We start from the raw sequence: 24,806 nt of genomic DNA, 5'->3' as shown, positions 1-24,806 counted from the left end.
GAAATGAAAAATGGGGGTATAAATAGCATCCCCGATTACAATGAAAGGTCCAGATTGAAAGTAAATCAACGGACAAGATCATGACACCTAAACCCTAATTAGGTTTTGTTACAAATGACCTCCTTTTTACTGAACAATATTAAATACATAGCCAAATATTAAATTTGGCACAAAAATCTAGGAGGTATCAACCAATGAGAAATAAGATGTCATGTCATCTGTAACAACCTTTCATCTAGAATCTTATTCCCTTTCCAATTCTCTTTCTTAGCATATGCAATGAATTTTGTCACGATTCCTTCGATTTCTGTGATTGGAATCTCGGGAAGATTCTTCATACTCTCTTCTAAGTGGATGACCTGATCGAATGCATCTAGAAGAGTTGCGTCCCATGAAGGTTCAAGTTCCTTTGTTCTGTCAATCAGGAGCATGGTGGAAAACATCTGATCATACTGCTCATCTGTAACATCTGCGTCCTTGCAAAAGATGATCTTGATTCTATCCTCAAATTCTTGCATATCCACATCTGTCTCGACCTCGATCCTTCTGCCAAGAATGGTACGAAGCACCTCAAATACTCTATTCTGGATCGGATTAATCACCTCCTCAACTTGGCCACATCTAACACTGATGTCTTCAAAGAAAACATTCTTCATATGGAGTAAGGTTGACCACTGAAACAAACTGTGAGAATCACCTTCCAAGATCTTTTCCTGCGCTAAAATTCTCCTCGATGTATGTCTTATAACTTTCAAGACAGGAATGATAACGTCCTTGGTATGGGCAAATGCAGCTACTGTTATCATCAATTTGTGGATTATCTCAAGAACTTGGATGGCCTGATGAATGATCTTCATCATCCTTGTAACAAACTTTATAGCCACTGTATGAGATCTATCCATCCAACTACATGTACGTTGAACCAGGTTCCTGAATCTTTCTGCTTCGTTGATTGATTGAAGTGGCAATGCTTGTACTGGTGATCTAACTGGATCCTGACGTCCCAAAGGTTCATTAATGTGACTGAAATACGTCCTCCATGCACCGACCTCTCTCTCAAGCTTTCTATTTTTTTCTACTTCTTCTCTAAGCTTGTCCTTCAATGCCTCAAATGTGTCGGTGGCATCATCCATTGTCTGCTCTGCAGTGGATGGTCCTAACTCAATTGTCTGAATATCATAATCCTCTGCTAGGATCTCACCTTCATATTTGTCTGCTGCCGGTGTAGCTATCTGCAGTTTTCTGGATCCAGTCTCATCTCGAATCATCTTGGACATCTTTGTAGCCTTCTTCTTCCCTGTTACTTCATGTGAACATCCAACAAGGCTCTCTAAATCAATTGCGTTGTCTTCGTCCTCTACTACGATCACCTTAGTCAATCTTTCCTTCAACCAATCTGGGATAATCGATCTGGTTTCTTGAACTTGAATCTCTTTATGCACTATTTCTTCTTCTCTGGGAGGAGATGTCATTTCATTATCTTCTTCTAACTCATAGTCCTGGAGAGATCCATCTGACGAACCATGCTGTGCCTGTCCTTCCTCCTGCCTGTCATTTTGTACCATAGACTCCATGGACTCTTCCACTTGAATTGTTCTATTCTCTGGTCTAGAAGAAGTACCTGGTGTTCGATCTTTGTTGGCACCTTGCTTTTTCTTGGAAGACTCTTTCTTTTCTGACCTTTCTTTTCTCTTCGAACCTCTTGGATGGAGATTGCCTTCACTGGCACATCGAAGGTTACCTTCACCTGAATTCCTAGGATTAAGATTGCCTTCACTCACACTAGCTCCACCTTCGGCTGATTTCTCTTCCAAAGTAAAAGACATAGCTATGCCTTGCTCTCTCAACTTTTGATGCTGAACGTCTACCCATCTGCGAGTACAAGACAAGACTGGTGCCATCAAAGCATCTAAATCCACGACCGCAGGCTCATTCCAATCCAACCTTATTGTTTTGCTTTCTCTATCATAGGAAGACTGGATATGTCTGCCATTGTCCTGAGCTTGGTCGGCCACTCTGTAAATCCTGCATTTCGTGATGAAATCCAAAGGCAATCTAGAATGCATCTTTCGCTTCACTTCAAGATCATCTAGGAGGTTCATCATAAAATCTTCAATCTGATACTCATGTCTAAACTTCTTGCCGACTGTCTCCTCTAAATGTCCATGTGGATCAAAGCTTTCTCTCCAAGCAAAAGATGAAAAAGAATACAAGGCTAACTCCTTCTCTGCGTCATCCATGGTTAAAACATTAGGACATACCTCAACTGAATTACCCAAAATGATAGATACTGGAACTCCATTCTGATGTCTGTGTCTGAATGCCTTCACATATGCTGCCAACTGTCTTGTTACTTCAAGTAACACAATTCTGTCTGTCGGATACCTCGGCAACATGTATGGAGGTAAAGGACATCCATGCACTCTAATGTAAGTGAACTTGGGAAACTGAATGAACCAAGCACCGTACCTCTTGATGAATTCCTGGGCATCCTGGGATAATCTGTTGTGAATTCCACCTTGCAACGTCCTCGTGATGTTCATCATGAAGGTATCATTAACTAACTTTTAGTTTTTCCCTGGCGGATGATGCAAGTAGGCATAAGAATCACAAGCTTTGACCTCGCCGGGTCCTCTTCCAATCACTCCTCTGTGAGGTAGTCCTGCGTACTCAACACTCCTGATCAAAGCATAGATGACATATGAACTCATGTGGAAGGACTTAGTAGCCCTGAGTCTCCTCAACTGTACGTCTAAACAATGGCTAATCATCCTAGCCCAATGTATCGTACCTTTACCCTGAACAATCACTTGGATGAAGTAAAACATCCACTTCTCAAAATAGAAGGCATGAGGTGCTCCTGTAACTCGATTGAGCATGGTAATCAAATCTCTGTACTCCTCCTGGAAATCAATCCTGTGCGGTGTGTTCGGGATCTTGCTTAAACGGGGACGACTCTTGAGTAGCCAGTTCTTGTTGATTATGCTTAGGCAAGCATCTGGATCATCATCGTACATTGATCTGGCTCCTTCTATGCTCTTGTATATCATGTCCCTGTGCTCTGGAAGATGGAAAGCTTCACTTATAGCTTCCTCTGAAAGGTACGCCAAAGTGTTTCCCTCATTGGACACGATCGTCCTGGACTGTGGATTATAGTGACGGGCACACTCGATCATCAACTCGTGGCACTGAACAGCTGGAGGAAAACCGGCCGCCTTAATGATGCCACTCTCTATTATTCTCCGGGCGACAGGTGATGGCTTGCCGATGTAAGGGACCTCTTGAAACTTCTTTGTGCTAAAGTTCCCCAAGTTAGTGTCTCCAATGTTGCTCCACTTTGACACGATCTTGGTCTCCACTTCTTCGGTCTTCTGATCTTCTTTCATGAGAGCTGAGCGACTGGTGGATGCTCCCGCCTTTGGGGTCGCCATACCTACACAACATTTCATTATGAGAATAGATTTTGCAATGAATAACGTAGATTAGAGAGATAAATTTTTAGGAAACCTTATGATAAGTCTCTAGAGTTATCATTTCCTAAAAATAACGATTGAGCTAAGAAAATTCAAAATTCAAAATTCAAAATATGAGGATCAACAAATAAAGCAATAAAAATCAAATCGCCATACCTCAATAGAGAGCTAACTCTAGAATGCAAAAAGAATAAAATTGCCTAGGCAAAATCGAGGTATAAATGATCTTCAACGTTATCTCCTCAAGAAATCAATTTCGCCACCTTTGTCTTCAACGTGATCTTTGAAGTTCGCCTTTGGCGTGACCCTCAAGTCTTGGCAAATTCGCTCTAATGAAGATCTTCAAATATCGCACCACCTTGGAAGTATTAGCGCCACCTTTGGATTGAATGGAAATTCGCACTTCTTCAAACACACTTCGCACTTTCTTCGTCTTCCTCAATATCGCATGTAAGATAAGTAGAATGATAATGTGAAAATGACAATTTCACCCTCCATATATAGCGCTTGCACCTCTCCATTTATCAAGGCCGACTTGGAAAATATAGCAATTTTAAAATGATTTTTTAATTAAATAATAAGACCGACCTCCATATCAAAGCGCCCCAATCGATTTTTTTTTTTTTTATGATTAATTAATAATTAATTAAATGCCTTTCGTTTTTTAATTAATAAATTTCGATTTTTAAACCAAGGCAAAATAATTAATAAATGCAAAACGCCATATTAAATGCCAATTAAATAGGATTTTAAATTTTATCGAACTTTAGCATTAAAATGAATTCAAAGAGGTTAATTTGGCGCCAAAATTTTGAAAATGAAGTGGACGTACCTCATCGCCCTGGTCCCTTGGAGAGGGACAGGAGCGATTCACCATTTTTATCATGATTCTTGCGTTTTCAATGTTCAACTCCTTCATTTCCACGTTCAAAATCGATCATCTTGTTGGGTTCTTCGAATTAGATTGCCTTGCATGTGTGCATGAGTGTCTTTAGATGTATCATCGCCCTTGTCCCTTGGAGAGGGACATCAGCGATCCTAAGGTTTTCGCTTGAAATTCTCCATTTTGATACGATCCTTTCTTTGTATCATCTTCCAAATGCCATTTAAAACCTTGTGCGTCTTTGTCTTAACGTGATTTTCAAAGACTATCATGTGTTTTGCCTAACATCGCCCTAGTCCCTTGGAGAGGGACAGGAGCGATCTCCATGTTTTCACGTTCATCTTGCATCTTTGATCTTCGAACTTCCATTGCTAGGCGAATAACATCGTTGCTAGTCCATTCCACGCACGTCCCACTTGCTTTCATGAGGTGTTTGGATGTTATAAGGATCATCGCCCTTGTCCCTTGGAGAGGGACAGGAGCGGTCCATGTTTTTTCTCCGTTTTGAGCTCAAGTTGGTAACATTTAACCTTGGTTCATCGTTTATTGCCTTCGAAATAACGTCTTTTATCTCGTCCATCCTCGCCTTGCCTTGACTTTGAAGGAGTATAGAGTGTTGTTGATGAAATCGCTTTGGTCCTTGTCCAAAGGACAGGAGCGATATGGACTCCTTAGCTTGATTGATAACGTTTGGACGTTCAAAACTCTTGCATGTCATTCTCAAAAGACGTCTTGAACCCTTTACAACCTTGTGAAGCCTTGACTTGGCATGAACTTGAAGCAAAATGAAGAGTCTTAAGTAAATCGCCCTGGTCCCTTGGAGAGGGACAGGAGCGATATGGTCTCTGTGTTCAATTTGATGATCATTTTACGTTCGAAATCTTTGTATATCACCCTCCGATCATACCATGGACCCTCTACGATCTTGCAAAGCCTTGACCCTACGTGATTCTTGCATGAGTTGGCCAATATACCTAATATCGCTCTGGTCCCTTCCTGGAGGACAAGAGCGAACTGGGTCTTAGAGTGCAAATTTCTTCAATGTGATGACCTTGGTAACTTGTGCTCGATGAAGATGCCTTGAAACGTTCTTGCCACCCTTCGTCTTGACTTGGATCGGTTTTAAACTTGAGTGAGAAGCAATATAACCACTGTATCGCCCTGGTCCCTTGGAGAGGGACAGGAGCGATCTTGCTCTTGTGGTCTTCATTCCACTTCGTTAGCTTCCAAATTTATATTCAACGGATTAGTCATGCTCCACTCCATTCATTCATGCCCTGGGATCGATTGAAACTGGACAAGAAAATCATTTATAACAAAAATCGCTCTGGTCTCTTGGAGAGGGACAGGAGCGAACTAGGCTTTTCGGGTCCTTGTTGACGTTTCAAAATCTTCAATTTATCTTCAATGAGTTCATTTCATCGTCTTCCTTGCCATCAAACACAAACTTGTCTTGATCTTTGCCTGAATTTTGTCCTATGAAGAATATTGCTCTGGTCCCTTGGAGAGGGACAGGAGCTATAATGTACTTCGCCCTGGTCCCTTCCTGAGGGACAGGAGCGATTTTAGCATTCTGGGTCATTTTCCTTCATATTTGCACTTCAAATTATATTCATCTGATAAAACATCTTCCCTTGGACCTCTTCGAATTGTCAAGTCGTCAAAATCTTGCAAGGACAAGGCAAAATTTGATTTGTAGCTCCGGTCCTTCACTGAGGGACAGGAGCGATTTTGCTCTTGGAGGCATTTCTGTGTTCATGAAAATCTTCAATTTATATTCAATGGAAAGATCTCGCCTTTCGCCATCACTTACAATTCGAAATTCATCTTGACTCTGCAGGAATAGTAAGATATTTGAAAACGAGCTCCCGTCCTTCATTGAGGGACAGGAGCGATTTTGCTCCTACAGGCCAAAATAACATGATTTTTCACATTTTAACACTTCACGAGGCGAAAACAAACCATTCTCAATGCCCAGGATCAAAATCAAAAAGGGTCAAAATTTGGCCAAAAATATTCAATCAGACAAAAATTCACATTTCATCTTCAACACTTAGACAAATTAAAGCTCTGCATCAACATTCCAATTGAAAATTAGACCATTCTGGCGAATTCATTGCATTCAAAATTTGCATCCTACGAAAGAAGCTCAAAAACTCTCAAAACGACTGGATTTTGGCCTGAAAAGACAGAAGTTAAAACCCTAAGGCTCGACCCTAAATCCAGACGACTGACTGACTAACAAAATCCTAAAAGCGAAGCGAAAAGCGAGCGAAAAAAGGGGGTCCCCATTTGCAATGGGGCGATGTGTGAAATGGTCACAACATCTGGCGACACCACTGAGAAATGTTGAAAGAACATTTGGGAATCAATCTTTCTACAGGAAAACTTAGAAAACCTCCCTCAACAAAACCAGGAGTTAAGAAACACTTACAAGAAGAGACCATCATATCGAGACAAAGTATCAAGTCCACAGTTACCCATGTGTGTGCAAATGCATTAATTCCCCTCAACAAGACAATCATGATCTTCAGGTTCCCCTGTGATAAGCTACGTAGTTCGTCTTGACTCCAAAAGCATCCTGGATAGAGCCTCGCTGCCAGTCAGACGTCTATAGTCCCGACGAGGTTATCTCCGCAAGCTCACGAATATTGCTCCATTGCCAGCCAGGCGTTTATAGCCCCGATGGAGTTATTCGTAAATTCCCTTTAGCCAATTTGATATTTCTTTTAGCTCATTTTTTCCTTTTGATTTTCTTTTTCTTTTTTCTTTTCATCTTTTCTTTTGATACTGCTTTTAGTTCCGTCAATTCTTGTGGCTCGTGAGAAGTGAAACTCACTAGGGTTTGAGGATTGCGGTGGCGCTGAAGCTAGACTTTAGATTTTTCACTGATCACAGCTTCGCCTGTAAACCATAATGACTCGGAGATTATAAGTGTGTGAAAATATAATAACTGGAGGACAAAAATACGTGAGTTCAATAAGCTAATCTACTTCAATGCAAATACGTCCTGACTCAAAGCTTCATTAAAAGAAACTCCCTTTGTAATTCCAAAAGACCCCATGATTTTCCAAATGCAACCAACAATCTAGTGGGAAGTCAGAGCGTTACATAACAAAATCACCCAATGTCAAATGGATACCCCTCAGGACAAAACAACTAACCTAAAACGAAAACAAAACACCTAAACTAAGAACGAAAACAAACAAACGAAAACAAACAAACGGAAAACAACGAAATCAAACTAAACTAGCTATGTACAAGGGAAGGCCTTGGTATTTTAGGACTGGAAATAATGTTTGAGATACCTCCCATTGACAGGCAACGGGATGTCATCTCCTGCTAAAGTCTGCAACCTAAATGCGTTTTCTCCCAATATCTCTGAAATTTGATAAGGGCCTTTCCAAAGCTTATCAAACTTATCATGTTCACCTCGTTTCTCATGTGCTTTGTCCCAATACAGGACGAGATCTGAAATTCGGAACGCCTTAACTCTTGCTTGTCGATCAAACCATCTCTTCACCACTCCTTGGTGTTTAGCAAAGTTCTCTAGTGCTTGATCTCTCTTTTCTTCCAGGTTCATTAACTGCGTCAGTCGGGCCTGCACTGCATCAGTATCTTCCATGTATTCCTGAATGAATCTCAAAGTCGGAATCCTGAGTTGCATGGGGAAGACTGGGTCTTGGCCATAAACTAGAAAATAAGGCGAAATGCCTAATGCGTTCTTTGTTCTGATTCTGTCTGCCCATAAAGCAAATCTTAACTGGGTGTGCCATTCTCTTGGACTTCTCTCTAATAATTTCTTGATAACACTGAGCAAATTCTTGTTGGTGGACTCTGCTAACCCATTACCCTGAGGATAATAATTTGATGAAAACTTGAGGGTTATTCCGTACTCAAAAGCCCAATTTGAGAATTTCAATGATGTGAACGCCGAGCCATTGTCGCAAACCAATGCATAAGGACATCCAAATCTTGTGATTATGTTCTCCTCCAGAAACTTGATTACAACTTCAGTAGAACAAACTTTAAGTGCTTGTGCCTCTGACCATCTAGTACAATAATCTGTGGCTGTAATGATGTACTTGTGTTGTGCTGAGGATGCGGGGTTGATGACACCGATAAAGTCCATTCCCCATTTGGCGAATGGTCTAGCTTCAATCACTGGATTTAGTGGCATGGCAGGATTTCTTTCTCTAAAAGCTGCGACTTGACATGTATGGCAAGTCTTGATGTGATTGAATGTATCTTTAAAAAGCGTAGGCCAGTAATATCCTGCTCTTAGGATCTGATGAGCTGTAGCGAGGTTGGCTCCATGTCCGGTTCCAAACTTGGAATGGAAATGTTCAATTATCTGCTTTGCTTCATCTTTGTCAACACATCTCAGGTATACTCCTTCATAGTTTTTGCGATATAAAACAGATCCTTGAAGCATGTAATGTTGACACTTTAATCTTAATGCCCTCTTCTGTGTAGGTGTCATACGAGCAGGACATCTGTGATTAAGCAAATATGTCACAATATCTTTGTACCATTCATCATGTGTGACATCTTCTAATTCATAAATTTGTTGTACTAATCCTGGTCCATCAATTGCCAATGTCTACGCCAAAGCTTGCCCTCGGACAAGTTTCATGGGCTGGACCTCAATATCAAATTCTTGGATAATGGCGACCCACTTACCTCTTCTCTCCCCTAATTCATTTTGCATGAGGAGAGTCTTGACTGCTGCATCGGGCACTATTGCATAAATCTTGGCTCTCAAAAGGTAATGTCTGAATTTCTTCACTGCCTTTACTAGGGCATATGCTTGCTTTTCAACATTTGGATATCTAAGTTCTGCATCTTTCAATGGAGTGCTCATGAATGCAATCGGGTTCTCATCTCTTTCTTCACTTCTCTGTGTGAGAATAGCGGCACAAGTGTAATCGGAAGCGAAGGAATATAAATAGAATGGCTTGAGATAATCTGGACTGATCAAAACTGGCGCTTCCGTGATTGCGGTCTTTATTTCTTCAAACGCCCTTTTGGCTTGTGGAGTCCATTCAACCTTTGCATCTTTCTTTAACATTTCATTCAATGGTCTGACAATCTCGGCAAATCCGGTAATGAACTTTCGGACAAAGTTGATCTTGCCAAAAAATGACTTGAGTTCTTTCTTGCTAGCCGGCAAATTGATAGTGGATATGGCTCTTACTCTTTCAGGATCGATAGATATCCCCTTCTCTGAAATGACATGTCCTAGAAGCTTCCCTTCTGTGACCCCAAATATGCATTTCTTCGGATTGAGGGAGACACCGTATCTTTTGCATCTTTGAAAGACTCTTCTCAAGTCGTCCACATGATCTTCTCTTTGTCTGGAGAAAACTGTGATGTCATCCATATATATAATAATGCATTTACCAATTAAATCTCTGAAAGCGATATCCATAGCTCTCTGGAATGTGGCCTCGACGTTTATGAGTCCAAAAGGCATTCTCTTATAGGCAAATGTTCCCCATTTGGTGGTGAAAGCAGTCTTCAGTCGATCTTCAGGTTCGACTAGGACTTGATTGTATCCTGAATATCCGTCCAGAAAGGACATCATCTGCGATCCATTGACAATCTGCAACACTTCATCTAATGATGGTAACGGATAATTATCTTTTTTTGATGCTCTGTTGAGATTTCTAAAATCAACACACAATCTGATCTCTCCATTTTTCTTTCTAACAGGTACCAGGTTGGCGACCCACGTCGAGTGTCTTACTGGGAAGATGATCTTGGCTGTGAGTAACCTCTTCACTTCTTGGTATATCAGTGGTTCCAATAAAGGATTGACGGGTCTTTGCCTTTGTCTGAATGGCTTGCTTCCTGGCTTCAACGGGATTGTGTGAGTGATAATTGCAGTGTCGTAGGTCTTAAGATCTTCATAGCTCCATGCGATGACATCTGGGAAATCCCTCATGTTCTTCAGGATTCCATCTCTTTCAGTCGCTGTGCAGGACTTTCCAATGAAGACATTCTTAACTTGTGTTTCATCACCTAGATTGATTATATCACACATATTGCCTTCCACGCTGTGATTTTTCTTTTCTTTCAACTTGTCAGGATCAAAAATCCTTTCCAATTCTACCATTCCTTTTGGAATAGTGTTTGTCTTTAAATTCAAGACACCTTCAGCATTGAATTCGGCTTCACCCACCTCATCTTCATCTATGACCTGGGTTAAGAAGACGTCTATGTTGGTTAGGAAGTCTAGAATGTGCTTGTCGTCTTCGAAAACTTGGAAATTGGTAATGTTGTCTGGGACTGAAGGAACTGATATTAGCTCAACCGTGAACTTCTTCAATCCTTCCATTGCTAATGGTATCAATGAACTGGCGGCCTGTGCAAGGGAATTAGCCACTTGATTCTGGCGTCTATAAATTGAATTGATATTGAAAGCATCAAAACTTTCAATTAGATCCCAGACCCGATTCCTGTACTTGGTTAATCTTTTGTCATGGCAAACATACTGCTTTTTAATTTGCCTTATTGCAATTTCTGAGTCCCCATATACTTGCAGTATCTTCGCCCCCTTTTGGATGGCTAATAGCAATCCATGAATCAAGGATTCATATTCAGCTACGTTGTTGGTGCAAGGGAACTGCAATCTGTGAGCGGCAAGGTAAGTTTCTCCTTTTGGACTAATCAATTCATAACCAACTCGACCGGCATCAGTAGTTACTGCATCTTCTTCAGGTGAGGACGCAGTAGGTGTATGAGTTCCGGGCTCGACCGGCATCAGTAGTTACTGCATCTTCTTCATCGATGGTGCAACTACCTCCTTCAGGGATGCCCCCTCAGCCCATTCTTCACAATGATTTTCTTATTGTATACAATGTACTTCATCCCCATTTTGTTGTGTTAGTCCCGGATTTTTGTCCTTGTCGTTCGGAGACGACTTTTCTTAGGGGGGGGGATGATGTTGGTCGTAAAATGGGCTGTGTACTACTTGTTAAGCTACGTTGGTTAAGTATGTTAGTGTTGTCGAGGGTAGTTGTCCGTTGCACGACGGTTCCCCACGGGTGGTAACCGCAAACGTCGACTGTGTCTTTATATATGCTCTTGTACTTGTTGTTGGAGACACTGATGCAGAGAATGATTATTGTACTAGACATTTTGGCATTAATGAAAGCATTGCTCTGAGTTTCTGGTTACTATTCTATCCTATGGTTATCATCTGATTGTTGATATGCAATATTAATGACACACCCTATGAGGTAAACATTTGATTCAAGGGGTTTCGTCCTCAAGCTGGCCTCCACACTGCTGTACCTGCTATGGTAGAATATTGCAGAGAAGAAAGAATAATATTCACCGAAAATAACATGACTCCAAATGATCTCCAAAAGCACTTTTATGCTCAAATCCTAAATCGAACCCCTACTTGGCATATTTTGAAGATTCCAAAGGAATCTTTTCCGTCATAAAGCTATGCCCAGCTTGAGGGTTGCTTTAACATGAATAAATTGACCACCTTTTAAGTTATTCAAACCCCCTAGGGAAGTGTGCAAGGTAACTTTTAATATAAAGTTACTTATTAAGTCATAAATTAACTTATAAAGTTACTTTTATTAACTTTTGTAAAATAAAGATATAACTTCATAAAGTTACTTTGATTAAAATTTTCTATTAATAGAAAAAGTAACTTATAAGGTCTTATAAGCTTTTATAAGCTTTTATTATAAACTTTATTGAATAATTTCCCACCAAGCTCCAAAATTGGCTAAGTATAGCTCCTCTTGGTGAACGAAACATCTCCTAACCCCATTGTTTGTCTACGGAGACGACTAACAGGCAAATCTAAGATTCTTGAGTGATCGCTGGAAAATGGGGACATTACATTACAGCAGCAAATTGTACTCATCAAAAATATTTGAGTTATCAATTTTCAGTCAATTAAGGAAATAACATGTTTCTAACATTTGAGATTCAAACTTTCGGTTTATGATATTTGCTTATAGTTTATGATCAAAAAATATGAAAAGGATCTTTCATTCCTGTTATTTCTATAATGTTTGTCAAAATGCTTGTTCATCATGATTAGTGAAAATAGCCATATTTTTTTGTAAAAATTTGGAACATTGCAGTTGGTTCTTTACAAAAGATGATAATGTGCCTAATATTTACAAATTCTCCATTGTATGGGTAAGAAAGAACCGAATGCTTTGAGGGATTGAATGCCATATGCAAGATTAGTTTTTAGTATATACTGTCTTAATTTATGTTGTATAGAGGTCTTACTTGAAGGCTGTACAAAGTACTTAATATATATGCATAATTTTGAGGTGAGGGTGATTTTGATCTTTCAGTTGAATGATTGCATCTTTGTAATCCTTAAGATAACAGGGTGTGTTTTTGTTCATTACTGAGGTCAATCCTGAAGTATTACTCTATTCAAATAATATTTTACTTCCAAATTTTATCAAGAAATACAATATCCCAATTTCATAGTTCTTGCGCTTCTCGTACATTCTATACAATATCATTTGCTTTGGAGTCTGATTAGCATGATGGTGGATCTTCCCATGGAGCTATAATAAACAGAGATTCCAAGCCATTTCAAGAAGTGGTATGAGGGATGCTATACAGGAAGAAAAAAATGGACTTCTGCAGACGTGCTTTCTGTTTTTACAAACAATAGATTGTTGAAAATATTCAATGTGATATCGGGGGTGATTTAACTCTCTTATAAGTGGGAAGCATATAGTAGGGATATGATGAATTAAATATTCAAATTCAAACCATGATTGTCATGAAAGCAAACCAACACTTTGATGCTTGTCATAAGACAAGGGTTGGAATTTATTTGTATATTTTGTTTATTATTTACTTTTTTATAATGTTTGGATAACCAAAAGCTTGATGAATAATAACACTGCGCTATTGTTCTATGCCAGGGCTTCATTGCAGGCATTGGAAATTGGGTTGCTGATGAAGTGCTTTACCAGGTTAGTACTTCCCTAGCCACGGAATTTTTGGAGTTTTTAAGTTATAAGGTGTTTCTTTACCTCGATATTAGTCTATAAACTTTTTGGATCTTTGATCATGGTCTCTGTCCGCTTCATCTTTTTATAGTTTAAGGCTTTTTGATCTTCTTGGGTTATTTGTAAACAAATTAATAAAAGAATGCATTAATTGGATGAAAGCATTGGGAACCAGTCCTCCTGGACTTACTTCTGAAGTTTTCTCATTACTCAGCATGGCCATGATTGTGTTTTTTGAGGAAAGAATAAATTTCCTAAGATGACCACCTTATGATCCTGTCGGAAAACTATGGTAGCACTAGATATTGCAAAGCTTGCTTTTACTATGTATGAATACACTTTGGTTTGCTGAAAAACAATTGTTTTTGATATAGTCACCAAATTTATTGTGCATATATGGGAATCCTCTGTTACATGCTAGATACAAAGCTGACTATGCCAATGGCCAAATAGGTGTGTTCAGATAATATATAAATGATGTCTTACTAAAGATCTGTAAAGATTTGTAATGTCCCAACCCAAATCTGGGACACTATAAGCTGCAAATCTGAGTTTGGTTTTTCTTTGTTTTCTGATTTGTTACTGATTAATATATATTAATCACTTTCAAACATAACTAGTTACCCCAAAAAGCTGATTAATTGAAAATATCAGAAATAATTGCAAAAAACCAAAAACACCACTTGCAATCATAATTTCTAGATTTTATTGCAGTTCTGAAATTACAAGTTTTACTGAATATGAGGGCAACCAGTACAGGAAATTGTATTACATATCAGTTTAAACATACCTAAATGGATGCCCTTTGTTAGTATGCTGTAAATACCTCTGTAACAGCCAACTGCAGGTGTGCAAATGGAGGAGACAGCCAACTAGGTGACTCAGAAATTAAGTTGCAGCATCTTCAAACTTGCTTTTCCCAACCAGCAAATGGTCCCAAACAAGAACTCTAACCTAGGCGCCTATAAAAAGCAGAAATGATCCTTTCCATACTAGGCATTTGGTCCTCAAAATCCCATGCCCCTCAAGGTGAGCTCTACAGCTTCCTTCTGAACTGAGTTTGCTGATATTGAACTCATACAACCTTGAAAGCTATCAAAATTATTGCCTTCTCCATTGTCATTGAAAAATCTTCCAACGTGTTGGTGTGTTTTGTATGCATGCTCAACTCAGAATAAAATACCCAAAGATATCCTATTCTCTCTTGATCAAAACCTTCTATGTGGTAAACAGATGGACTGTGTGATCATGTAAATCTTTGGACCCTTAGGTATGTGAATCTGGGGAATTGGATGTACCATGATCGAAAGCTGCTTATCAAATCTTTGGCCTCTTGTGTCAATCGTCGATGAGTGCATCCTTGAAATATCCTATTGATGTACATTAGGAATGCATCATTGAGTCTTTTGAAATGGGATTTTTCGCTTACCTACAATTGTGGATAGCAATCATATGCTTTGATCTGTCCATCCTTGTTTCCCACAACGCCTTTGCAAATCAATCGCTTATATTTGTAATATCTTCCTAACATATACGTGATGTAAAAATTCATGTAGAAGTTTTTCGTGTGCATCATGTTTCTCAACTGCTCCTCAATGTTATCACCGATCATCCTTGCCAATTTATCATCTTGACACCGGAAGTGACTTCATCAATGAAGTAATACAGCCAAGGCTCGAATGAGCAGGCTTGAGGACTTTCCGCGACTCTATTTAACAATAGGATGAGGTCTCCATACTCTTCTATGAAATCTGTCCGGAAAAGGTTCTTAGGCACTTTGGAATAATGAGGCCTTGGTTTAAGCAACCATTGCTTGTTAATTACTTCAGTACAAGAGATAGGTTTTGCTTCAAAGAGTTTTAAGGATTCCTCCTTGGTCTTGTAAATGGTAGAATGATATTCTGGAATGTCAAATGCTTCTTTGATGGCCATCTCTCCAAGGTAGGTCAGCACTCTGCCATCAAGCACCACAATTTATCTCTCTTGGGTGTTATAATGCTTGGCGCATTCTATTATCAGCTCTTAGCACTGCATAGCTGGAGGAAATCCAGCTGCTTGAACAGTTCCATTTCTCGTCATCATTCATGCTAATGGTGAATGAAAGCAATCATCGAGCTTCTTTTCTTGAAGTCTTCGAGGTCTAAATGGCCAAGGTCGGTATCTCCAACTTTCTTCCACTTTTTCACGATCTTGGATTCTTGCTGTGGTCCTTTGGTTTTGAACTTCATTAGTTCTTTCCTGGAAATCCCTCCTTGAGCTAACATCTACCATGTGAAAAACATGAAAATTCCCTAAGTTAGGAAAAGGGGTTTGATGTTTGCTTGAAGGAATTCTGATTTGACTTATGAAATTCTTGAAATCAGACTGAAAATCAGACTTAACTAAGTCTGATTATAAAATTAAGAATAAAAAATCAGACTTAATGAAATTCTGAAAATTGGAATTATGCCTGATTATGAAACTTTCTGCCCTTCAAAACTATAAAAAGCATAAAAAAGCAACATGATTCCTAGATGAAATTTGAAGAATTTGAGATGAAGAGTTTTTGCATAAGTCTGGAAAATCAAAATTCTCATTGAAAGGCGAAAATCTTGAAATGCGAAAGAGACTGAAATTCTATCTGCCTTCAAAAACTCGTATAAACCTGAAAATTTTGAAAAAATTCCTTAATTACTTTCAGGAATTGTTTTCTACTATGTCTTCAAATGTAGGAATTAGTCTGAATTCCTTTTAAAGATTGTCTTGCACTCGCAACTTTCTTCCAAAATTTTCCTTGAAACTTGAAATAAATTCTTCCTTGAGCTTCAACTTTCAACTTTTGAGAAGGAACTTGTGAGTTGAATGAATGCCAATGCTCGAGTTTATAGAGAAGTTGAATCCTTGCTTTGCTTTTTTTTTTTCTTTTAATGTTTTATTGGAAATGAATCCAGTCACGTTATGAACATCGAATTGAGCCTTCTCTTTCTTTCTTTTTTTGCTTTATATTCTCAATGGCAATCTTCTTTTTTTTTTTTTTGCTTTCTTCTAGAAGCTTCTACTTTACTCGAATTTCATCTTGTTTTTCCAGATTCAACACTTACCCAAAATTTTCAAAGTCTTTCCTCCTCAACACTGAAGGCGAATTTCTTGCTTTTCCTTCAACACTTAGGCAATTTTTCTCTTCCCATATTCCTTGGGCGGACTTTGCTTGCTTTCAAGGAATCCTCCCTATGCCTTGGGCTGAGTTCATGCTTGGATAGGGAGAATCTTCAACTATGGGGCGAACTTCGCATGGTCTTGTGGATATTCCTTGTTGCTTGGGTGGACTTAGTTTGCAATCAAGGAATTTCTTCCTTAGGCATCGGATATTCTTCATGTTTGAACAAGGATTTTCCTTTCCCCATAGGCGGAATAAAATACCTAGAGATATCCTATTCTCTCTTGATCAAAATCTTCTATGTGCTAAATAGATGGATTGTGTGATCACAAAGACGACTCCAAGGTTCCAATTTCATGCGGATAGTCTCAGTTGGTTTGTTGTGATTTGCCGGTAATCTCAAGGGGGACTTACATAATTGTTTGAGGAGTGAATCAATCAAAGGATTTTACTAATTGTTGATGCTTGTAACTTTTTTCTAAAATGATTTTGCAATAAGTTCTTTTCAATCCTACTTCTATTAAAACTTGGAAAAAAAGGCAAAAGGATGAGGGTTTAGGAAGATAATTCTAACCCTAATCTAATCCTATGAATTCTGGAGACGAAAATTGCAAAAGTGGAATCCAAAACGAATTCTTGCTTCGCCAAATTCAACAACTACACAAGAAAGGTGCTATCTTCTATGGAATTCAAAAGATTTTCATATCACTCATATTCACCAACATTTTGAACAATGAATATAGCGATAGAAGTTAAGTTTCATTTGCTGGTTCAAGCTAACTTTGCACATTAATTGAAATCATCCAATTATAAAAAGTATGAACACATTATTCCACATTGAGCAATTGTATCAAAACCTTCATTCAATCTGACAACTTGTAAATGAAATCTATTCTATTGAGAGCCAACCAAGAAACCATGCTAACTTGCAAAAGTAGACAAGACTTCACTAACAATTGAACAATGAATTATGTCTTAGCACTTAAGAAGTATCACTGCAACAATTTCTCAAAAATCTCCCTTTTTACAAATGATGAGGGTTTATATAGGCACCCCATTACAAAGCAACGACCTAGATTGATCCAAGATCAACGGGTAAGATTAACAAATAAAACCCTAATTAGGTTTAATTGCCAAAAACCTCCTTTTGGCCAATGAGAAAATTACAATATTTTGGATAACCAATGAGAGAATAGGAGCCATTTAATATCTTCCACTTGTTGAGTTTTGTTCATTGCACTTGGACATGTCTGACTTGGAACCTTTGGATTGGTTGATTGATGACTGGGATGCCACCTTAGCTTGCCTTGCAGATTTGATTCCTCATCATGAGGTTGTGTCGATACTTTAGGCAATATCTCTTGATAGTCAACATTGTTCCAATTGCTTGATGCGATGAAGAATATTCCCAAATTGCATCATCTTGGATGATCAAGTTTCTAACTTTGATTAACTCTTCTAAAACTATCTTCCTTCCTTGATTATGAAATTCCTTGCCTTGGACTTGGATTCCTGGGAGTGGAGTTCTTGAGTTCATGTTGCAACGTTCCTCAACCAAGATTAACTCCTTGTATTGACCTTTACTCTTGGATTTCCGAAGGAAATTCAAGATGATTAGAGCATTTTTCTTCATTCTCATTGTGTCTTGAACTTATTGCTCCTTGGTGTGGAATTTTTATATCACCATCATTCTAAAGTTTTTTGTATGTTCGAACTAATCCTCATCTTCACTTTGATCTTGTGCTTTTTGAACAATCCTTCATACAGAGAAGTTCTTTCTTTTGATTTTGTATTTCCAAAAGAAATCCAAGGTCGATGTAGAACCTTTCATCCTTGTATGACTTAATCTTCTTGAATGTCTTGATGAAGTGTAAGTCCTTTGTTCCATTCATCTTTGGATTCCACTTTGGAAGTGTGAATGTTGACCTTCCATGTGTTGTGGAATCATCTTTCCAACCAGTTCCTTTTTTATTGAAGTTCATTTGCAGCTTTTTGGAAATCCCTTCCTAAGCTGACATCTACCTCCTGAAAATCATGAAAACTTTCTTAGTTAAAAAACAATAAGGGGAGTTTGATGTTTTTTTCCATCCTATAGTGTAAAGTTTGAAGGAATTTTGAAAGGATAATTCTTACTTATGAAAATTTTGGTAATGAAAGGATTTGCCCCTAAAAAGCATAAAAAAGCAAGATGATTTGAAGTGAAAGCTGTCCTACAATTGGCTTTGAAATTCTCTTAGAAGATGTCTTGGAAATTTACAATTTTGATTTTTTTCAACATTAGCCAAATTTTCTAGAATTTTGAATTCTGCGACAATTAGCCAAATTTTACCTCATCTCCCTTGGGCGGACTAAGTTGGTAATCAAGAAATTCTCCTTGATGGGAGCAGACTTCACCTTTGGGCAAAGAATTTTTCTTATGTATAGAGGGCGGATTTGGTAGTTGAACAAGGATTTTTTCCATATGACTGAGCGGACTTGGTGTTGGGTCAAGGAATTTTCTTATTGCCAAGGCAAAATTAACATTTGGACAAGGAATTGTGACTATCCTCGAGCAAACTTGGCCGATTTGCGTCTTGCTTAGGGACTTTTGAATTTTCCTCCAAGCTATCAACACTTAATCAATTTTCTGGATTTTCTTCTCTATACTTAGGCGAATTTCCTTTTAGTTTTCACTTTCTTCTTTTATTTACCTATACTGTTCTTGTCTTAATCCTCCTATCCTTAACCAAATTTTTCCTTCTCTTCACCTTGGGCAAACTTTCCACATGTATTCACCAGGGGGGAAGGGGGGGGGGGGGACTTTGCTAGGAGTTGGACAAGGAATTTGCATCATGTTGGAGCAGACTTCATATAAGATCAAGGAAAATCCTCATTGTTAGTGCAGACTTAATGTGGAATCAAGGAAAATCTCCCATACTTAGCCATTTTCTTGAATTTTTCCTTGGGCGGACTTTATGTGCAACAAGGAATTTTCCAAGGAAACAAGGAACCAAGGAAACAAGGAAATTTTCCAAGGAACTTAGGGATTTTTCCTAGGTGTTGTGACGTTTTCACACATCGCCCCATTGCAAATGGGGGCCCCCTCTTTTTGCTCGTTGTTGCTCGCCTTTCGCTCTGCTTTTTAGGGTTTTGGTAGTTTGTCAGTTGTTTGGATTTAGGGTCAAGCCTTAGGGTTTCTGTTTTGTCGTTTTCAGGCCAAAGTCCAGTCAGTCTTGAGAGCTTTTTTGAGCTTCCTCTCATCGGATACAATTTTGAATAAAGTGAATTCACCAGAGGCTAAGTGAGTTGGTCTATTTTCAATTGGAATTTTGAATGAAGAGTCTAAATTTGTCTAAGTATGAATGATGAAATTGCGAATTTTGTCCAATTGAGTGATTTTGACCAAATTTTGAAAATTTTGATATTTGATCCCGGGCATTGGAAATGACTTGTTTTTACCTTGTGAAGTGATCAAAATCCCGAAATCATGATATTTTGGCCTGTAGGAGCAAAATCGCTCCTATCCCTCAGTGAAGGACCGGAGCTCGTTTTCAAAAATCTTACTGTCCCTGCAGGATCAAGATGATTTTTCGAGTGGAAGTGGTAAAGGGAGGCATGATCTTTCCGTTGAATATAATTTGAAGAATTTCATGAGCACGGAAATGCCCCAGGGGTGAAAATCGCTCCTGTCCCTCAGTGGAGGACCGGAGCTCAAAATCAAACATTGCCTTGTCCTTGCAGGATTTAAGCAACTTGACGATTTGAAGAGATCAAAGAGGATATGTTTTATCAATTGAATATAACTTGAAAGGCCTTCGTGAAGGAAAACGGACCAAAAATGCAAAGATCGTTCCTGTCCCTCAGTCAGAGACCAGGGCGAAATTCACTGTAGCTCCCGTCCCTCTCCCAGGGACCAGAGCGAAATTCCTCATAGGGCAAAATTTGGGTGAAGATTGAGCAAGTTTTGAGTTTGAAGCAAGAAAGGAGGGTGAAATGAACCCGTTGAAGACAAATTGAAGATTGCAAGATGCATGATGAGACCCATATTGGCCTAGGCGCTCTTGTCCCTCAGTCAGGGACCAGAGCGATTTTTGCCTTAGGTCAATTTCTTGCCAAGTTAGAACGAATTTCATGCCAAAGGCAAGTGAAGGGGTACACAACGAGTCCGTTGAAGATAAATTTTGAAGTTAGCAAAGTGTGATGGAGCCTACAATTGCAAATTCGCTCCTGTCCCTCAGCTAGGGTCCAGAGCGAAAAAGCTTAGTGGAGTCATTCCTGACCTTGTTTGGACAAATTGAGACATCAAAGGCATGATGGAGGACAAAATGAACGTGATAGAGCATCCAGACTTGATTAAGGACGATGAAATGATGGAGTATTTGTCTAGAAAGTCAAATTCGCTCCTGTCCCTCACTAAAGGACCAGAGCGATTTTATTCATATGCACATTTTTAGACCTTGTTTGGACATTAACTTTTATTCATAGCATGAAGCAGGATGATATCTTCCCTAGCAAAGACATTTCATGGTGAAAAGTGAAGCATTTGGGCCTGGAGGACAAAAATCGCTCCTATCCCTCACTGAAGGACCGGAGCTTGAATTCCAAATTTGCATTATCCTCACAGGACTTAAATAATTTTGCGATTGGAAGAGGCCAAGGGGAGTGTGCTCTGTCCGTTGAATATAATTTAAGTGGGCCACAAAGGAGAAAACCAATCTAAATGACAAGTTCGCTCCTGTCCCTCACCCAGGGACCAGGGCGAATTTCAATGATAGCTCCCGTCCCTCTCTCAGGGACCAGAGTGATTTTCTTATAAGACAAGTTTTGGCGAAGTGAAATGAGTTTTTTAAGTTTGAGGCAAGTAAAAGGAGGCGTAACGAATCTATTGAATATAATTTTGAAGAGTGCAAGACGCCAGTGAAGCCTATTTTGTCCTAGGCGCTCCTATCCCTCTCCAAGGGACCAGAGCGATTTCTTCCTAAGACAAATTTCTCACCAAGTTGAAGCAAATTCCATGTCAAAGATGAGTGAAGGGGAGCATAGTGGATCCATTGAAGATAGTTTTAAACGTTGGCAAAGAATGATTGAGCCTACAAATGAAAGTTCGCTCCTGTCCTTCAGTCAAGGACCAGGGCGAAATCTTGGTTATTTAGACTTCCCCTTCGAATTTTAATAAATCCAGGCCAAGGTACAAGGGGACGATGATGTTTGGAACGCTTCGAAGAAGAACAAAGTTGCAAGGACCATGAAAAGTGATGAAATTACCCAAGTTTGCTCCTGTCCCTCTCCCAGGGACCAGAGCGAAATATGCAAGTGTGTCCAATTTTGAGGTGTCACTTCCGTTTCAAACGTTCAAGAAGGAGTAAGAGACACTATTTTACATTTTGAAAGCAATTGAAAGTTGATATGATCAAGGATTAGCACAAGGAACAAAAGTTCGCTCCTGCCCTTCACTGGAGGACCAGGGGGATATTCATCAAAACAGTCATTTCCTTCAAAAACCATATCAAGGCGAAGTCATGCAAGGTCCGAAATGTCATTAGAAAGGTGATGAGCAAGGAGTTAATGTTAAAAGTTGACAATTTTGAGCTAAAATACAAAGTTCGCTCCTGTCCCTCACCAAGGGACCAGGGCAAAAATGGTCTAAGAAACATTCATTCAAAAGATTGAATAAGACCAAGATCAAGGTTCCCAATTAAAATGCCAGTTTGGACGTAAGGGAAGTAACTTTGAGCGTAAAAAGCGAGAAATTCAAGAGCAAAATGCTAAAGCGCTCCTGTCCCTCTGCCAGGGACCAGAGCGATGAGGTTAATATTCATTATTCTTCCCATGTCTAGGCGCCAACATCATTTTCAAATTGCATTAAATGCTAAATTTCGATGAGCCTTGATATTTTTAATTAAAATTGGCATTTAATGGGTGCGCACAAGGCATTTAATTAATTAATTTAGCCTTTTAAAAAAATCGAAGTTTTTAATTACAAAGGCATTTAATTAATTATTATTAAATTAAATTTAAGAAAGGGAGCGCTTGGGTATTATTTTAATGTTTTTTGTAAGGTCGGCCCCCTCTTCTATTAAATTTTATTTATTTTTTGGGCCTATTTTCCAAGTCGGCCTAGGGGCAACTATCAAGATGAGCGCCTATATAGTAGGGGTGTGTTGAGCATGTTAACCCATCATTCAATCATTTGTCCAAGTGCAATTTCGAAGGAGCAAAGGTGGTGCGAAACATCTTCAAAGGGGAGTGCGAGCTTGAAGTTAGAGTTAAGGCGAACTTGCCAAAAATATTGAAGATCACATCAAAGACCCCAAGGGTGACGAAGTTGATAGGAAGGCGTTCGCTAGAGGAGGATCACATTGAAAGCTTCAAATTTCGATTTTGCCTAGGCGAATTTCCTTATTTTGCATCTTTTTTAGAGTCAATTCCCAAGTGGAGGTATGGCGTAATCACCTTGGCACCATTTTTGAAGATTTAAATTTTGCTTTGAAAATCCTAAATTAGGAAATGATAACTCAAGATTTATCATGAAGTTTCCTAATTAAAATCTTGAATCTTCCTTTTAAAGTTTAATTTTTTCAGAGATATATTACTAATTTTGAAATGTTGTGTAGGTACCAAGATGGCGACTCCCAAGCTCGAAAGTTCCACAAGTCGGAAGACTCTCCTCAAAGAAAATCAAGCCAGATCAAGGACGGTCAAGCAAGGACAAGGGCGACCTCCTCCAACCTAGCATCGACAAGGACGGCCTTCTTTGGACTAACGTCATCAAGGGCGACTTCTCCAATCCAGTATTCCAAGGCAAGGTACATCAATCATCCTGCAAATCAAGGACACAAGAAGTCAGAACAAAGGGTTTGTTGAAGAAGCAGATAATTTCGGAAGAGTTAATTAAAGATAGCTTCTCAACAACATCAAATTGAATATCTACCAAGCTACAAGTGTCAGACGAGGTGGCATCCTAGTCATCACTTCTCCAGTCGGATAGGTCCACCTCAGCATGTCCAGATTCAATGTACCTAACTCATGGAAGGTGGCACAAACTCTGATGTACCTACCCTAGCTATCCATTGGTGGAATTTTCTAGAGAGGACATGTGTCCAAGCAATACAATTATTTCATTGGTCAAGCATTAAATGTTATGTAATGATTGTAACAAACCCTAATTAGGGTTTTCATTGTAAAATCTTGGCCATTGATCTTTAATTGATCTAAGCCATCGAATTGTATTGAGGGCACTATATAAGCCCTGGCATTTCATTTTGTAAAGGCTAATTAGCAATAAGTTAGAGATAGTATGTAAATAGTTGGAAGAGTTAGAATATAGTTGATAGAATAGCAATTAGAGTAGAGTAGAGAGAGAAGGCAAAGATTGTTGCCAAGAGGTTGTTGTAAAAGACTTGTAACTTCATTGAAGAAATGGTGAAATTTATGGGTCGATTCGACAATTTGCATGGTCTTTATACTTCTCGTATTTGATTTCATGTTATTAGATGAGTGGAAGAAATGTGCTTGATTGATGGTGGAATTCGTACATCCATACTACTAGCAGTTTGTTGATTGCAGACTTGCCTTGCGTAGTCAACTGGAATTATTCAGCTTAAGCTTAACTTCAATTGTCGCTTCTTCATTGATATGCATCAACCTGATGGTGTCTATGCCTGCAATGATGATTTGAACATCATAAAGCTTCCCTTCGAAGATCGCACTAGCCTTGTGGAGATGGTCCTGCGATGTCAAAACAAGACCTAGTTAGAGTTTCACCAAAGATCAATCATTGCTCCTACATTCTTAGTATTAGGATTAAATCTTCTCTTCGCCCTCGTCCTTTTTCCATTTTTTCAAATCTAAGCTAGCAAGAGCCTGTGTTCCAGCAAAGCAGATCAGAAGTTCAATCATCAAATGTAAGTCCCCTTGTGATTCTAGCAAATCACATCATACCACTGGAGCTTATCCACACGTAGAGACCCTACATACAAGAACCTTGGAGTCATCCTGATTGATCCTTTTTCGCGATATCTTCAGCAATCAGAGGCTTTATTCAAGAGAGGATAAGGTACCTTTAGGTATTTTATTCTGTGTTTGATAGTGTACAAAATACACGTCAACACTGGGTAACAAGGAATTTTTCCAAGGTGACAAGGAATTTTTTCAAGCAATTCTTCATTCCCAAACTTAATAATTAGCCATTTTTCTTGTGATCTTCCATTAGCTTTTTGGAAATTATCCTTTGGATTTGAAGATGGTTCCATACTTGGTTTGTTTTGGATGAATTCTCTTGACTTGATATTTCTCCTAACCCAATGACCACCTACGATCCCGTA

The 24,806-nt window shown here is 39.0% G+C and overlaps 1 protein-coding gene across 3 annotated transcripts in view; it reads left to right on the top strand.

The window, feature by feature from the left end:
• LOC131052675 (formamidopyrimidine-DNA glycosylase) overlaps positions 1–24,806 on the top strand; it is a 245,963-nt gene that overhangs the window by 159,833 nt on the left and 61,324 nt on the right. For all 3 annotated transcript variants that reach the window (XM_057987249.2, XM_057987248.2, XM_057987247.2), the window contains one exon: positions 13,281–13,331. In XM_057987249.2, coding sequence (XP_057843232.1) covers positions 13,281–13,331 — 51 coding nt within the window. The remainder of the gene's footprint in view (positions 1–13,280; positions 13,332–24,806) is intronic.

Source organism: Cryptomeria japonica, chromosome 5, assembly GCF_030272615.1.
Source record: "Cryptomeria japonica chromosome 5, Sugi_1.0, whole genome shotgun sequence".
NCBI lineage: Eukaryota > Viridiplantae > Streptophyta > Pinopsida > Cupressales > Cupressaceae > Cryptomeria > Cryptomeria japonica.
Note: the sequence above shows the minus strand (reverse complement) of the source record. Positions and strands in the feature narration are given on the sequence as shown.